The 18,583-nt window shown below is 37.5% G+C and overlaps 1 protein-coding gene across 1 annotated transcript in view; it reads left to right on the top strand.

Moving 5' to 3' along the window:
* mtus2b (microtubule associated tumor suppressor candidate 2b) overlaps positions 1–18,583 on the top strand; it is a 47,940-nt gene that overhangs the window by 24,909 nt on the left and 4,448 nt on the right. The window contains exons 6-9 of the mRNA XM_036563438.1: positions 5,911–6,069; positions 8,648–8,743; positions 10,623–10,822; positions 17,614–17,680. Of these exons, the coding sequence (XP_036419331.1) occupies positions 5,911–6,069; positions 8,648–8,743; positions 10,623–10,822; positions 17,614–17,680 (522 nt within the window). The remainder of the gene's footprint in view (positions 1–5,910; positions 6,070–8,647; positions 8,744–10,622; positions 10,823–17,613; positions 17,681–18,583) is intronic.

Here is an 18,583-nt window from a genome sequence, read left to right as displayed (position 1 = left end):
TTATAAATGTTGTACTCCAGAAGAGGTTCTATTCTCAAAAGAGAAGTGAAAAGACTGGTAAAAAAATAAAAAGCAGCATGGTGCATGAGGTATTCTACATAACAGTTCATGAGACAAGTGTTTTATTATTAGATCCATTGACATGCGGAAAAGGATTCTTTAGAGAAATGTCAGAGAAGAACCACTTTTGAATCTTTAAAGAACCGTTCAGTGGATACTTCTTAGGAGACGTTCATTAAGATGTGTGAGTGTAAGTTTATAGCTTAAGGAACCTTCAAATAATACAAAAACCAATTAAAGTGTTTTTTTTTCCAAAAAACAATATGTCCAAACCAGGAGCAATTTAGAAAACTTTATTTTTCTAATAGTGTAGTAACACAAATGGATGATCTCATACATGAATTTGCAAGCGTGCAGGCTTGTTTTAGTGTGACTGACTCATACAGTATGACTGTGGAGTAGACTACACCTCCTCAGATCTGCCCACCCACTCCACATGAAACCGTTTTGCATATTAGAAGCATAACTTGTAGCTCTCAGTAACTACAGTAAACAATCCACTTTCCCTTACTATCATAAAATACATAGAAACCTATTGTATTATTATCATATTCAGTGATTGAAAAAGATGGAAATGATACTTAATGAGAATTTTTAAATGCTCTACTTGTTCTCCATAGGCAGCTACCTTTTGCGGCGTGTGGTTGGTATGGAACTGGAAACCTCTCTAAAGCTCTTACTGGATCGTTTAACTGGTGTTAATGTGGCATGACTTCCATTCAGTAGAGGGAAATGTTATAATGGGAAAATAAGCCCTTGTACTTTAATGTGACGGTGCATATTTATGTGTGTGCTTATCTTTCTCTTCTTATAAACTTACTTCAGAGAACAACAGAAATGGGTTCAGTTGTGTTTCTTTTTTTTTTAATTGAACTATCATCTTTATTTAAAGAATGATAAAAATGGACAAAAACAGTAGCAGTCGGAAATGCTACAGGCCTCACAATGTGATATTATTATAGTGCTTGAGCCATGATGCGATTTTATGCTATTTATTGTGACCGAAAAATGTCATATTTAAGTGTGTTAACTACACTTAACACAACAACACTTGTTAACTGTTCACTTAGAACATCAACAAAACATGTAATTTGACCAGAGTGTTCAAACATTACTGTGTATAGTGTGAAATATATTTTGATAAAGTAAAATTGCAAAATTGCAAGATTTATTGCTTCAGACTCTAAATTATTCTTCCATAAGGTAACTGTTTTGTTTTTTTTGTTTTTTTTTTTAATGGAGACTTTGGATAAACTTTGTTTGTCTCTCTTCATTCTATTTAGTGAGGCAATGTTCAAAGATCTTTGTCCTTACATGTACATATTTAGCAGTTGATTGTATTTGTGAAGTAGACTTTTTAACACATAAAGACTTTTTAACCACCTAGAAATCTAAATTCATTAAGGGTTGTTTTATAATCGGATCTCGGCACCTTGAATCAAAATAGAATTGAATCGTGAGGTACCTAGAGATTCTCACCCCTCTGTAATAGAGCTTTACCTTTAGGTTTCTGTGTAGCTGTCTGGTCACTTGGTCAGTTGGTGTGTCTCCTCTCCTCTTTTTCTGACTGCATTCACTGCATAAATCCTCTCCCCTCCCTCTCCTCCCCCTCCCCTTCCTACTGCAGACCAGCGCTGAGTCAATATCTGCAGTGTCAGAAAACTGCTGAGATTAACTCTCTCTCTCTAACTCTATTTCTTTCTCTCCTTCTCTCTCACCCACTCTTTTTGTCTATCCCTATTTCTCTCTCTCTCACTCTCTCTCTCTCTCTCTTTCTCTTTCTCTCCTTCTCTCTCACCCACTCTTTCTGTCTATCCCTATTTCTCTCTCTCCCTCTCTCTCTCTTTTTCTCTCTCTAACTCTATTTTTTTCTCTCCTTCTCTCTCACCCACTCTTTCTGTCTTTCCCTATTTCTCTTTCTCTCATTCTCTCTTTTTCTTTTTCTACTTTCTCTCTCTCTCTCTTTCCCTCTTTCTCTTTCTCACTCTCTCTCTCTCTCTCTCTCTCTCTCTATAACTCTCTTTCTCTCCTTCTCTCTCACCCACTCTTGCTCTGTCTTTCCATTTTTGCTCTCTTTCTTACTCTGTTTCTTTCCTTCCCTCTTGTCCACTCTCTCTGTCTTTCCCTATCTCTCTCCCACTCACTCTCTCTCTCTGTCTCTCCCCCTCTCTCCCTCTCATACACACTGAGTCTAAAATGTTCTGTCTTCATTGAATCTCATTAAATGACTTTAAAGCCTTACTGCAGTGAGACATTTGGAAATGGAGTAGAGGGGGTTGAGTGCTGGTGACTCTCAGTACTGCATTAGTGATTCCTTTGTTTTGACAGTAAGCAGTTAGCAGTTATCTGTGAGTCACTGTTTTGTAGAGCTTAACACACTAGAGATTGCCTTGCTCATATGTTTTATTACTAAGCACATTTACCGTCCAGTGAGGAAAGACTACATCTCTGTTAGTCAGCTCACCAACCTGACTGAGAGCCAACAGTGTGAGATGTAATTATGGATATGCATGTTGTCAGTGTCATAAGAAAACCTTCTATTTCTGAAACAGTAACATATATAGGAGAAGGAAAACTTATCTGTTAACATAATGAGATTTTAGTAATTTTGTATCATTTCTATTGGCCAATTGGTCATGAAATATTCACACAGTGTAAAGGCTAGTTGGCATGAAAATGATTAAGTTCTTCTAAGGCACTAAAGAAATGGAGAAGTGCTCAATATCCACTGTTGATTATATTAGTAATCGAGTATTCTGCTGAGTCTTGTGCCAGTTAAGTGAGTAATAAAAAAACCAAAAACATGACAAAAGGTGTATTTAAATGAGTGTGTCCATTCTTTTTCAAGTCTATTTTTTAATTAAATAATTGAGTTTAATTGATTAATTATGACAACTGTAATAGAGACATTGAGTACAGTGTATGAGTCTTAAAACTGCCAGGTTTGAATGTCTAATCTATGTCTTCAGTCTTTAGTCGTGAGCTGAATCTTATTTAGATCAGGGAAACTAAGCTGAGCAATGTTGTCAGCCTCCAAGTCTACAGTTTGTTACCTCTGTCATGTGGCAGGAGAAGTTCAAGCTTGTCTGATTCTATAGTGAGGACACATTTGTCTCTTTAACAGCTGAAGGGTCAGTAGCGGCGCCTCCCAGCGCTGCCGACTTTTACAGCCCCCCAACATATCTACAACTCGCCCGCTTGTTATTTAAGTGTGTGCCGGTAGCATTTTTGTCAGACGCTGCGTCCAGCAGCCACAAATGGAAGCCTTAAGTAAGAAATAAAGAACAGCTGTCGTCCACACCCGAGTTGATCTCTTGTCCACGCCTTTATGACCACTTTTACTTTCTGGCAGAGACTTGTTCAGGGCAAGATATAGTGCAGTTAATCTGTTATGAAGTGTCTGGTGCTTGGACCATCTCTCTTTCACTTTTTCATCTGCAAGGATTTTGCTGTCGGCTATTTTTACGGCCATCCAGTACAGCAGATTTCCACATCATTCCTCACTGTTGGTGTGGTTGTCATTTTCAGGCTTGCGGTGCTAATGCCTTAAGTCTTAAGTCGTGAGCCTCAAAGAAACTACTTACGCTGCCTTGAAGAAAAACTCCAGAGTGAATGATGTTCTTTGTTAGAAAAGATCTGAAGTCAAGAGGCACCTCTTTGATGGAAAAAAGTCAAGTTTGATGTTGAAATGTTCACATTACTGGGATACTTTGTACCACTTTTTACTTTTGTTTTTCAAAGGGAGCCTCCAAAGGAAGACTTGACCCCATGTAAGTGTAAGTTATTATTAATATATCTACCAGAAAATGCTTGGCTCATTCATCCAAAAGTTTGTAGACACCTGTTCGTCCAAACGTTCTTCTGAGATCCAGGGTGTTAAAAGGGAGTTAATCCCTCTTTGAGCCGTAGTAACATCCTCTACTCTTCTAGAAAGGCTTTATACTAGATGTTGTTGGAACATTGCTATAGGGTCACAGAAGAAGAACTCTTGCTCCCCTAAATAACCATTTGTATAAATTAGATTTGTGAGTGTGAAAAACATTTTTTAAAGAACATTTGCGTAGAGAAAAAGTTCTAGGACGAACCCTGAAATTGGTGTAGAACCTTTGTATTATGGTTCTTTAAGCCTTTAAAAGGGTCATTACACTCAGTCTCTTTTTTAAAGTTTAGGGAATCAAAAGTCATTCTTCTGTGGCATCGCTCAGAGAACCCTTTGTGGTGCTTTTTATGTTTACAGTGTACAGATATTGAATGATTAGTTCTGGATCACAAACCACTCCACACATCCCTAAGGTATTGGACAGTACTTTATCACTCCAGAGAACACTGTTCCACCACTGTATATATATAAGAAAAGGTTTCTAGAAATTTACATTAAATTTACATTATGCAGAGGTTTAAAATGTTCTATAAACTCAGATGTCTCACTTCCAACAATGGTAGAAGAAACATCCATTGAAAGGTTCTCTAGGAAACCAAAAGTGGTTTTATGGTGTCGCTACAAAGAGACCTTGTTGCCACCTTTATTTTTAAGAGTGTACTCAAACAGGACAAGATTTGTGTTAAAATTCATGTAGTGTATCTGTGGTCAAAGTAATACATTTCCTTTCTGCTTGTCACCCTTTACAAAGACTAATGTTTCTGCCAAAACACTTATTACACAGTCACACTTCACTTGAATGCTATATAGCATTGACATAACCATGCTATAAACACATCATGGCAGGTAGAAGCTGTCATGACAGATTTTGTTCAGTGATATAACAGAGCCATTTTGCCATCACTGCTATTTGTCATGACTGATGCATTATGGCATCTGTCATGATTAACAGTAATGGTAATATGACACTGCTATATGACTGAACATAATCTGTCATGGCAGCTCGTGACAGCATATAATATGTGCAATGACATGTTAATGGCATGTTTATGTCCATGTTATGTAGCAGGGTTTAAGTGAAGTGTTACATATTTTACAATTAATTACCAACTCTCTGCCAACACAATCACACTGGACCCAAAGCTCCACATTTACATTACTCTTCCTCAGCATTAGTTTAACCTGGATTATCAGAAGATTTATTATTCATTGTCCTGTGATTCTACCAGAGAAGCTAAGCTGCTGTTGCTGTTTGGATCCTACTGACTTCAGCTCTTCAGATGGTCAAATTAATTTGAAGACAGTGTTAACATGGCTCTCCTCTGCCTCTGGTAGCCACAAGCCTCCTTCAACTCACAAATACTGATTTGTATGAATTGCAAGGGAGAATGTGTCAAAGATTCTTATGCTGGCATAAGTCTGATGAATGATCTGATGAACATCCTGAATGGATCAAAGAAAGCTGCTAGACCACTGCAGTGTGAAATACAGTCAATTCAGAACTCTCTATTGAAGTAATAGCTCAGAAAAATCAAATTTGCACAGTTTTCCCTTATGCCACATGTACTCCATGAGCCAATGCATGTTTGGTGTCCAAAGTTGACTTACTTACTTTACTTCCTGAAGCTACAAAGCTGTGTATGCCATACTGATATCCATAAACAGAACATTTAAAATGCAATATAAATCAACATAAAATGGACAAACTATTTAGTGAGTTTTTTACTTTGAAGCTTTTGTCCATTTTTATACATTATATTATGTCATACGGTATTAGAAACCTCATAAGATTGTTTTACAACTCAGCATGGTTTGAGGCAAGTGTGTGACGGTTTAGCTCCTCATAGCTTCAGTACAAAACTGCAAAAGTAAATTAATCTTGGATGATCAAATGCTTTTGAGGTCACCAAACATTACTTTAAGGCTGCGATACAGAGCAACATTATGATCTCTGTGTTTCTCCTGTGCAGGTCCAGGCAGTGGAAGTGAGGAGACCCTCCTGCCTCGTTCTTACTCTCCCAGTCATAGTGGAAGCAGTAGACCACCCAGCTGCAGCAGTCCTCAGCCCCCCAGTGGCCACACTCCTACCCGCCGCTCTCTGCTGCCCCCTCCCCACGGCTCCCCTGTGTGTGAGTGTCCCCCCTTCTTTGTCTAATTTTCTGTTTATGGAGATCCTGAACCGCTGGACTGAATCAATGGGCTTAGAATGACTGTGTTCTGAATTAACCCCTTAAACCCTTGGCTTGTTTTTTCACTTGTCTTAAAATGGAATTACTCAGTAACTCCTACAGATTATTTCAGTAAGTACTAAAGTAATATGTTAGTAATGTAATTATTAGCATGAGGAAATGAAGGATAGGCACATGTCCAAGCCCTTTGAGTTTAATAGATAAATCTTACTTGATCTCCCATGGTCTATATACACCTTGAAATACCTAATATTTTAGATTTTGTTGAACTATTTCTCACCTGCAATTCACAAGCAGAGAAATTTTTGCCGGGTCCGCATCCAGACCATGGTTCACCAGTTGATGACCGCTGATATGTAATATAATAGATAATGCTTTACTGTAGAGAAGTGGTCATATGGCCAGTGACACCTATATAAGACTTTCAGGCCTTGTCAAGTTGACATAATGTCAGATGACATTGATATTTTTATGACGTGACACTTTTTGTGGTGAAATAAGAGATTTTAAACTCAGTGAATGTCACAGTGACATAATGCTGAAGATGTTACAAATCTTGACAAAATAGGCTAGTTTGCCAAACGTGAATGCGTTCTGTGGCTCTTAGGAGTGAGTTTCATTTTACCGCTTATAAGATTTAATTGCTATGTAACATCCTCAGTGTTATGTCACTGTGACATACAATAAGCTATAAAGTCAGTTGCTAGAACATGCTGTCATTTCACCCAAAAAGTGTCATGGCAAAACCAAATGTCAGAAAAAAACCCTGATGTCACCTGACAGCGATGTTAACTTGACATCATAGCAGCCTTTGACAGACTGCAACTTTTGGAATAAGCCTTTATAAATGTTTATGTAGGTTTATAGCAGTTGTCCTGTTGGCCTTTTGAACCCTACAGTAAATTGTTACCATATAATGTTTCCTTATTATTTGTTCGGTTGTAAACAAAACGATGCATATCTCTGCCATATCTAAGATTTCTTAAATTATTTGTGTATTGGAAGGTCAACCTAATATTCACTAATATCTTACATTTTAAATAAATAGATGATAACCTGAAGGGTGCATAGACCAGCACATACACACCATTTGGCCAGTTGGGGACAAACTGTTCAGCAGGGATGAATGAAGACACAGCCAGTCAGCACTTTCCATTAAAGTGACGTAGGGAGGTGAAATGTGTTGAGGATGTCTGCATGGTTCCTTTAACACATCACCAAAGGGGTGTGAAAAGATTTTAGAGCCCTCTGGTGCTGGAAAAGTGGATGACAGCTTATGAGTGTGGCCTCCTACAGTTTTCTGTGCAGGTTTGCTGCAGTCCTCACAGCAGGAAAGACTGAGCGAATGTGGGGCAAGAGCTCCAGCTAGTGGTCACTCTCTATATTTGAGAATACAGTAGTGAATTTGCTCTGAGGCCTAAAAAAGGAAGGTTAATGAAAAGTAGTGAGAGCAAGCTTTTGTCTGAGTTCTGTTGACCTGAGAGTGAATGATATTTCCTTTGACATTGTGACAAACCATGCAGATGTCCCTGTAACTAGTACCACGGCAATAGCATGTGACCCATAAGCAAAGCAAACAAATGCTTACTGTACTAGTACATGGTTGGCACAGTGCATTCTTCATCAGTGCATTTTTTTGTTTTTACTATTGTTTCATCATTTTGTTTGATTTATTTTAACAGATGCATGCATTGTATTTATTCTATGCATAAAATACATGTATCATTAAATTTGGTCACACTTTATTTTGATGGTCCCCTGTTGATGATCTACAGATACTTAAATCATTAGCAAACTTTCTGTTGATTATTAACAACATCATGGTACGGGTTAGATTTGGCAGTAGGTGTAGATTTTGTGTTGAAGTTAAGTTTAGGTTTAGAGTCACGGTTTAACAGAATCTTTCACATTCAATTTAATGTTCAGTTGCATTTAAGAGATATTTAGTCAAATGATAATTAAAGACAGACTGAGCATCCATAGTGGACCACCAAAATAAAGTGTTACTGAAGTTATTTGCATTTTTTTGCTTGTTACGATCCAAATAATCTCAAACATATTCAATGATGTTGAGGTCTGGACTCTAGGGTGGTCAGTCCATTGTTGTGAGAACACCAGCAGCTTCTTTGTTTGATTTGCACATTTTCTTCTTTTTTGTCTTAGTAACGTCTTAACAGCTTCACATTCTTTCGGAACAAATGCGTAGAGTAATCTGTACATTTTTTCAGTTCTATCAAGATTAATGTACTGTTTATCTGACAGTGACAGTTTTGGTGGTCTACCAGGTTTTGCATTTGGAAACTCATGTTTTTTTCACTTCTTTTTTTCTTGAATTTCCTGTCCTTATACAAATGTATTATCTTATATTTAATCTTTTCAGAAGTGTCCTCTGAATGAATAACTTGTTCTTAATGGCAGTTCAATAGATGAAGGGTGGTCTCTTGGGGGACTTTTGCACTGTACTGTTGTACTTTATAGTCTTGATGTGTTCTGTATGTCTTTCTTTGTTTTAATTCAGCTGCTAGAAAGGAGTTTCAGAGAGATGGAGAAGTTACTCATCCTCTGTCCTCCCCAAAGAGATTTGCAGTGGTCTCACCCAAGCCTCAGTCCCCTGGTGAGTGCTGTGTTCCATCTTGTATGTGTGTGTGTGTGTATGTGTGTATATTGCCACTCCCACACTCATTCTTCTATCTCATTACCCAGGGCATGGCTGCCTGGGGTTGCCATAGCAACATTAGCATAGCCATTAGTGGCTAGTCTATTAGTCTGTCCACCCTCTAGTGCTGTTCATGCACAAATAACAGAATAAACCTGTACAGATTAAGACTTAGTGCTCTGTAGAAAGTCATATAAAATGAATAATGAAGTATTCACTGATTGGTGTGCAGCCAAAGGGAGTTGGTGTTATTTGATCTAGCCCAAAAAAGCAAAATTAAAAAAATGTTAATAAACCCATTCAAATGACCAATCACACTGTACCTATAAGTACAGTAACATATAATGAAATAGCCCATTTAAATGAATTATTCATGAAATAACCTGTTATTAATACTGTCAAAGTATGTATGCAGTTCACAAATCACTGGATTTACTTTCTCTAGTGAAGTAATGTTACTTATGAACATCACTAATTTGGAACAGGAATGTGACCAAAACACTGTAAACGCAAGCAGCACAGGTCATATAGAACAACAACAAAACATTCAGCTCTATTTTTTCTCAGAGATAAGGACAGAATGTCGATCTAGTTCAGCTCTAATTTTCTTGCTAATTGCTATTTTATAGCCATCATGGTTGGATAGCTCACCGACTCCTCATATCATTTCATCCTGAAATAATTTCAGCTGCAACAAATGCTAGCACTGTCTGAAAAAGCACTTCTACAGACCAGAATACATGTACAATGTTTATTGTTAGAACAGGTCAGCATAAAATCTGTAGCTGGATTAGGGTCAGGGGGAAAGCAGGCCGGCCAAATTTCTGTAGTTAATAAAAAATCTGCCATTTTAGTTAATGGGGGTGGAGGTCTGGCTATGCCTCTGCTGATGATCTTAGTATTGATTGTTATTTCATTTTACATGCATTAAGACACAGTGTATTCTGTGAGCTTTAGAGCTAGAGTATTACAGAGCCTATACAGTTTTACTATATGTGGATGTGGGCTTGCTTGATGTACTGTTCCTATACTGCGTAGGCTATATTCCTGCTCACTGATGCATGTGTAAGTCATTTACTTTCCTGGATCACTGTCAGTCTGCCACCGACAGTACTGGTGATACTGACTCATCAGTGCTTATGAGTATATGGGTGTCAGGGTTCATGTCAAAGCTGTGTCTGTTTGTCTGCTCATATTGTATCTGCATGCTAGCAATACTACAGACAACAGTGATAGCATAAAGAAATGATGGTAGCAGTTTGCTTGAACTACGTGACATTAACATAACCATGCATTATGAGTTTTCATGACAGATTTTGTTTAGTAATATGTCATTATGTTTGCTGTCATAACAACTGACTAGAGTACACTTAGCAAAAATGAGCATGTAACATAAGCTGCCATGACTTCAAACCTAATGGCATCTGTCCTGATAATTACCAAAAATTGTAATATGAAACTGTTCTATTGCTGATAAAATCTGTCATTCAACTCATGACAGCATATGACATGTTTGTCATATGACTGCTCATCCACCATGACATGTTTATGGCAATATCGTGCAGCAGGATTCCAGTAAAGTGTTACTAAAATTACTTTTTAGAAACATCTAACACATTAACATCCACCACACAAGCTTAAACGCTTCACAACCATTAAATCACACACTGCATATAACAATCTGTTCTATTAAGCATGATAATGTATAATAAAGTGTGATAGTCTTGTACAGTGCTAAAAACTATAAGTGACACTTTATTCTGCAAAAACATCTCATTAACAGAGGTAGGTCTTTGTTTCCGCTCATGTCCATTGTATCTCTCTGTTTATATGTCAGTGCGTCAGAAGTCATGTGTGGGGCGTCTGGGCGGCCGAGTGGATGGCGTGGATGCTGAGCGGGAGCGGCTGCTGGTGCAGGGTTTGAGAGAACGCTGTGAGGAACAGGCCCGGCAGATCACCTCCCTGCAGGACAAACTCCACAAAGCCTCGCTTTGTATAGACGTCCTTGCCATCACCACACAACACTTCTGCCACAAGGTAAAACACCCTCAAGCCTTTACTTTACCACCACTGGGTCTTTTTGCTGCATGCTGCTGGAAATGCCTTTGAAATTGTAGCATAGTGCAAATTTACCCCAAATGTAGTCAATCAACCAAGACGTGTTGGGTGTCCAAAGCTTGCTGCTTCTTCAGGGCCCTAACATACCGACCAAGGAAGAATTAGTGCTAAATAACGCTAACTAATGTTCGCCTTCCATCAGCTCTCCATCACCTCTCATCTCCTGTGAAAATTTGCACTCGCAAAGACTACAAAAAACACCGCAGAGACTACAGCTGCCCCTGCGCAACTAACTGCCCCTGCGCAAAAGTGAGCAATTCTGTAGCAGTCTGTAAAACTGCAAAACTGCAACATACAAAGTAAAGCATATATTGTTTGAATGGCTTACAAGCTTCAAATGTCTGTCTTTAAGCTAAACTAAACCTAGAGTGTGAAAGTAAAAGTAATCTTTGGTGCTGGGTGAGTAAAAGTGAATGTTTATACATGAAACAGTTGAAATAAAATGCATGTTTGCTACATGTTCATAATTATATGACAAGTTACAGTTCTCCTCAGTTGCTTAAACACCTTTGCCCATTCAGAAGCCATATTCTCAAAACAGTTCACACATGATACTAAACAGCAACTTCCTGGCCAAAATAACATTTCTTTGCAAAAAAGTCTGATCTTCACAAAACATCAAACACATGACACAAACGCTAGCTTTTCTATCTTTTTTTCTATCTCTTCTACCTGCTCATACTTCACTGTAAATATTCTACAATGTGCCAAAGTGCAAGAATATCACCATTTGGAATCCACTCATTGCTTATGGATAGTTTTGTTGATGATTTCCTTTCATTACATTTCAGTACAATAATACCCTGTATACCCACCTAACCAAACATAGGGCGATTTCACCCAAAATATTTAGAAACAAACATTTTTCTGCTTATTTTTCTATACTCTTGAAAGAAAAGGCAAGAGAGGTGGAGGGCAACATAGGACCAAATAATGCCAAACCAGAGGCCTGAGTATTTCCCAGTAGACGGACAGACTGTGTCAGAGTAGCTCAATCAAAAGGCCTTGACATTCATACCACACTGAACTGAAATGTCCAGTGAAAAAATTAGACAAAACAGCTATAAACCAGGTTAGTCTCAGTAGGTAAGTCTGTTATTGCATAAATCAGTTTTATATAATGACATTCTCACCTGTTACCAGCTCCTCATTTGATAAATTCTTGTCTACAGCCTCTTTTGTTAATACTTACTCAGCAGCCAATTGCAACAGATTGCGGAGTTCAAAAATGAACTGTTGTGTTTTTGTGTGAAATCTGCTTTAAGGGTTTTGAGAAAGTGTATGATAAATGAGGGAAAGCAATGAGAACATGCTAGCACACTTACAAAAGGACACTTCTGCTTTGCTAAGAAAGTGACAGTGAAGATTAAGTTGACCCCAGTTTCATTAAATGTGTCTGGGAAAAACTGTAAAAAGTCAATAGTAAGACTCATGTTGTCAGTGAACCTTCACAGCTCTTGTGTCTGTTTATTCATAATGATATTATATGTTTTCTCGTTGAGAACACTATATTGAAAAACTGCTTATTTAAAACCTCAGACATTTGACTAGTGACAACAGGTAAAATGCCCATCTCTAGTGATAAAACTTCCACTGGCACAAAAATTCACAAAAATAAATAAATGAATAAGTACATTTTAAAAAATCAGTTCTTTAATTAAAAAAATCAGTTACCAGGCTGTTTTAAAATTTTAAATTCACCAAACTTCAAATGATTTGTTGACAGAGAATAAAACACAGATTCTTGTTCTGTGAACTTACATGTAGAAGGTCATTTAACCTAAAATTTTAAGGCAGCCCAGTAACTAGGGGTGGACATTATGGCAAAAATATTATATTGCGATAATTCAAGACATTTTCACGATACATGACATGCATCACAATATATTGTTTTTCTGTTACTTAATTTAGAATAGACAGAATAGAACTTGTAGTGCCACATAAAAAATCTAATAATAGTAATAACAACAACAACAACAACAACAACAACAATAATAATAATAATAATAATAATAATAATAACAGTGATAAACTCGCAGACCTAATTATGCTCACTTTGTAATGAAACATGAGACTGGTCAGTGTTCTTTAAGTACTGACAATATCCACGATATCCTCAGGAAAGCATATTGTGATATCACAATACCAGTAAAATATCACCATATTGCCCACCCCTACTAGTGACGAACTAATATTTTTTTATAGTGTTTGGATAATCAGGTGTGTGCCCTCTTGAGAAGGCCATCTGCTTGCTTTGCTCTCTTTCCCTTCTTTACTCATGTGCTCACTCACGAGACACATGCCTTGCTGGTGGCTTGCTGTGTCAGGGCCCTTAATTTTCACTGGACTGTAAGGCTAATGGAGCTAACAAGTAGTGGAAGCTTTTACCTGACCAGTGAGCACTGTGCAAACTGTAGGCCTAAATCACCAAAGATGTACTTCAGTTGTGTCATATCAAATAGGCTTTCAGGGACAGTGTGACATATAGTCTATAAAGATGTTCAGTAGTACATTACATACACAGCAGTAGAAGCCATCTTGAAGCCTGAATTTTGCCAAACAGTTCCTTTAATTGGGCATTTGTGAAAGATAACTTTAACTGAGTTCTGGTTCTACTTTCACGTATAGAGGGAGTGTGTGGTTTGTTTGTGTAGGAGTTAATCAGTGTGATTACAGCACTCCTTCTTTGTTCCTGCACTGGATAATCATGGGTCATTTGCAAGGGTGCACCTACACCTATGGTCATATACTACAGCTAATACAGTAACTCTTCATTCTTATGCTGTTAAATACTTGTACTGTTAAATATTTGTATTGTATTTTTGCTGGTTTGTGTTTGCTATGTACGCGTCAGAGGAGATAAAGGAGCTGGTGTGTACTGATACTTCCAGTCAACTGGGTTTTTGTGCTCTAAAACAAATTAAATTACCAAGTAAATGATTCATGAAATGAACTCTTCATATCATTAAAAGATCTAATTGACCTCGCCTAGAAACAGTTCTTGGTTCCAAAACAATACAGTCATTAACAGCAGCTGCTTAATGTCAGTTTTTCCAGTATCCTGTATTTCAGGCAGTTTTCTTGAGTCATGTTTTATCTGGAGCAGAGTGGGCAGGTCTGCGTTCTGGACTGGGCTGGATTATATGAGTCTCTTTGCTGCTATTATGAGGACTGCTTTGACGTTTTTCCCCTGTGCATAATTGGGCAGTTTGCATGTGTCTCTGTTCCCTGTGGACCCTGTTGAATCAGGCGGAGCGTTCCTCTAACCCAGCCCTTTATCGATCGCATCATTTCTCCATACCTCCCCCTTTTTTCCTCCACTTCCGCTCTTCAGTCTTCAGCTGTCGCGAATGAGACCTCCTGCATGTCTGTGGATGAGAGGCAGGGAAAGAGTGAGGGAGGGAGAGAGAGAGAGCGAGGGAGAGGGAAAGGAGAAAGAGAAAAGGGGGGGAGGAAGGAAGCATATTGGGGGTGTTAGCAGAAGCGGATGCTGCAGCTATAGTGCTGTGATGCTCCACACGCCAGGGATGAGGTAAGGCACTTTAAAGGAGGACGTTTTCCTCCCCCTCCCCCACTTTCTCACTCTCTCTTTCGCTTTCTCTCTGTTCAGAGGGGGGTTTATAGTATGGTATTCCCCAGGCATACTGTGTCCAGCACTAACATGGGCCAGCGCTGCTGCACGCACTGTCTCTCTCAGTCTCTCCACCCTTTCTGCTCTCTGGATGCTCAGTGGATACGGGTAAAGCAGACGCAGCCTCAGCTGCACTCTCAGGGAGGATGTGTGCATGTGTTAACCGATTCTGATGGCTGCTGTGAGATTGTTCTGATGCTTTTTAGGTTGTCAGCTGAACTGAAGTCAGCAAGGCTGTTGGTTGTAGTTGAAATGTTCCATGTTGACACTTTGTAGTCAAGTGTGATGTGTAGCATTGTCTCAGAGTTTAGGGGTGTGTATGTGCTAGTAGCTGTGACTATCTTCAGGACATGTGTCTCCTGCTAGACAACACAGCATGTTAACCCTAAAACATCTGATCGTTGATATTTTGTGACGATACTTAATTCAAACCATTATTTCAGTCTTTGCAATGAATGCATAGGCATTAATGCACATTACTGTCATTCTTCGCTAGTTTTACTTTTTACTTTATAATTTAATCATTATGCTTTTCCCCCTTTGCACTGTAGATTTTTTGTTTTAAATCACTACAGTCATTATAAATAATACTTATCGTCACTGTCCAAAAAAAAACAAAAACATGCATCTCCAACATTATAACTTTACAGGAGAAGGCAAAAATGTTCTAAACTTTTGATGTAAGATAATGTAAAGAGATTTTATTACAGGTAATTTTAGAGCATTTCTGTTTATCCATTTATCATGACATTTTCACGCTGCTGTTCTTAAATGATGTATAAAAATAACAAATAATACAACGATATGCATTTTAATGCACATTACAGTCCATCATTTCTAAATGTACTTTCTGTAAACCTAAACATCATATTTTAATTCTTTGAATTAAAAAATTACATATCAGGGAGGCTACTGTGTCATATATTGTACCTTACATGATTTTATTTAATGCACTGACAGTTGTGCATATGTTAGATTTATGGGCTTATTCAGTGGTAGGTGGGGACAGTGTCCTTGAGCTGCCCCTTTCATGGCAAATACAGATAGCAGGAAATGAAACTAAATTAGGTTGCCTTGGTGAGGAAGAAGCAGAGCAGAGGTTTATATTCATGAAAAGGATCTCCTGAGACCCACAAGCCTCAGCGTGTTTAGGGAGAATCTGATGAGGGACCTCACACTCAAATGTTAGCAGACAGGTCAGGGTAACAGGTCACAACCCTGCAGTTTGATTACAGAGGACATGTGTGAGAGGCAACACTCACAAAGAGTCTTGGTAGAATAAATAGAATCAATGATTACAGTAAAGAAAGTTTGCTTTAGCTTTCTCACTATGCACTCTGCATGCGGCCCCCAGTAATTTGTAATAGCATGTGATATGTGTAGGTGACTAAAGCGCTTTGGTTGTTATGATTCTATCAAAAGTGGTGAGTGCATTTGAGATTTTTTCAGAGAAGAAGACAGTGGATCATAAAAATGCTGAGTCATGACACATTTACCTTATAAATAAGTACACATCCTCCACAGAGAACGCTTATTCACATTTTAATGCACAATTAATGTTTATTTTCTGACTTTCACATATCAGAGGGATACACAAAATAATGGCACATTATATTATTACATTATGGTAAACTCAGCAAATGATTACAATAGTTATTATTAAATAATAAAAAAAACATATTATTATAAAATAAAAAGCAGTTCATTTTGCAGCAAAATGCCACAAAAAAGTTTTGTCTCTAGAGGATGTGTTTATTTTCTTTTAGAAAATCACATTTTTGTGATTTCTTGAACGATATCATTTTTGTCTGTGATCCCTTTGAGGCACTTCTGGCTGTATTACATGAATGTAAGGTGCAATATAATTAAAACTTAATATTATTATTATTATTATTATTATTATTATTATTATGAGTAGTAGTAGTAGTAGTAGTAGGGGTAGTAGTATTAATAGAGCTGTCATTACTGATTATATTAGTAATAGCAGTGTTTTCCACAGGTCTGAAATAGATTTCAGGGGTGCTTTTTTTAGGGGGGGTAGTATTCCTGTACTTTACTTATTTGAGTATTCAAAAAGGCATGTATGGTTTGGAATAAAAAAGAAATAATTTGTGTATTATCTTGCAAATTTGTAATGGATGTTTTTACTGAGCAAGCAGCAATGAACCACAGAGAGGTTGAAATACAGCTGATTTTGCTTTTTATGTTACACAAAGTGTGTCATTCTTTATACATAGCAAAATAAAATGTTTTGAAAATTGTTAAAATGGGGCAAAATATTCTATTCAGTATTTCCCAGACATATAGTATATTTAGACGGCCTCCCAAGTATACTGACAACCACCCAAGTTCAGCACATGTGTGAGAAACACTGAATAGAAAACTCCACTTATTATATAAGTGAATAATCAAGTGATTCAAGTTTTTTTTAACAAACAATGCCTGGCCTTTCAGACATTTCAAAATATTTTACTGGAAAATAATTAATAAATTTAACAACAATATATAGCAAAAAATGCATATAATGGGTGTGTCCAACAGGCTCTGTGTACTGTAAAAGATCAGGAGGAGAATTTAAAATATGCATGATCATCATGTAAATTGCTGACTATTCTTTCATCAAAAAACGGTCGAGAAAGTAAATTTTTATCTGTCATTTATTTAATCATACGTCTGTATAATCATATATTGTCATATAATCATATAATGTCATTGTTCTCAGTACAGTAACTGTGACTGCTATGAATTTTCCTCACTGTATCATCGGTTGGTTACATGGCTATTGTGCAGGCAGATGTGATTTATGAAAACAGAAATGATAAAATCAATAGTGTTAGATCACACTGTGTTACTGGGCTTTGCTGTAAGCAGGGCTGGGCTATTCAGAGCATAGTTAGGAGCACACTAAAGTGATCCCCTGTGGTTCTGTTGAAATCCCACTCAGTACATTCAATCAAACCTGAATATATTGGCACAGTTATCCAAACTGATAGTGGATGATATCTCCATCAGGCCTCCTCATTGTGATGTGATATTGGAAATGATTTTGTGCTGCTGTTTTGTGTGTGTTGTTTTGCAGAGCGAGAATGCCGAGGTGAAGGAGAGGGAGCTGTCCCTGGAGCTTTCTCGGATCAGGGATGAAGTGGGTAAGAGGCACTGTGGCTGCTCTGACTCACCCTGTACCCACCCTTGCCTCCATTATGAGGTGGTACTCTGGAAATGGTAGCATGATGTCAACAAGTTAACCACCTTTTATAAAAGATTCAAACTTGATGACATCCAACAGACCACGCTTTGCTTCTCTCTACTGTTTAGTTCTTATTTTATCTAACTATATATAACATTGCTGTCCAAAAAACATGTATCTCCAAAATAGTAACTTTACAGGAAAGTGCAAAAGTGTTATTTTTACTTTTAATGTAAATTAATGTAAAGTTTTTTTTACAAGTAATTTTGGAGCATTACTTGGTCTTTCACTCAGCGTAAATGCACAGGTGCTGTTCTCAAATGATGTTGAAAAATAAAAATTGGAAAAAAGGAGATACATGTTTTATTCAGGACAGCAACATTATTTATTCACTTGGGATATAAAAATATTCTTTAGAAAATGATTGTAAAATATCTGGTTGTACCATGATGTGATTTGATTCTATTATTTTGGTACAATTTAAATCTATTTTTTAAATGAATACACAAATTATTCGTGATATTTGTTATTTGTGATTTTTTTTCACATTGTCTATGTCATTCTGCTGAACACCAGTTGCTAGATAACGAATCACTTTACACTGCAGCTAATTGTTACCAAATGTGTACTTTAGTGCATACAAACCAGAAAAGGACACATTCGAAAACATCTAAAATATAATATGCACATATATGGCAGAAGGAGTTGCCAGTATTGAAGCACAATATTTAATGCGATGTTTGGAGCTTCTTTGCTTTAACTTTTTTCTTCGTTTTTCTGTAAAAGCAGTAGAACATTAGAGATCGTGTGTTATTGAGAATAACATCAGCTGTAGCACTCGCTGATCACAGCTGTAATGTTG

This window comes from Colossoma macropomum, unplaced genomic scaffold (genome assembly GCF_904425465.1).
Source record: "Colossoma macropomum unplaced genomic scaffold, Colossoma_macropomum, whole genome shotgun sequence".
Taxonomy (NCBI): Eukaryota; Metazoa; Chordata; class Actinopteri; order Characiformes; family Serrasalmidae; genus Colossoma; species Colossoma macropomum.
Note: the sequence above shows the minus strand (reverse complement) of the source record. Positions and strands in the feature narration are given on the sequence as shown.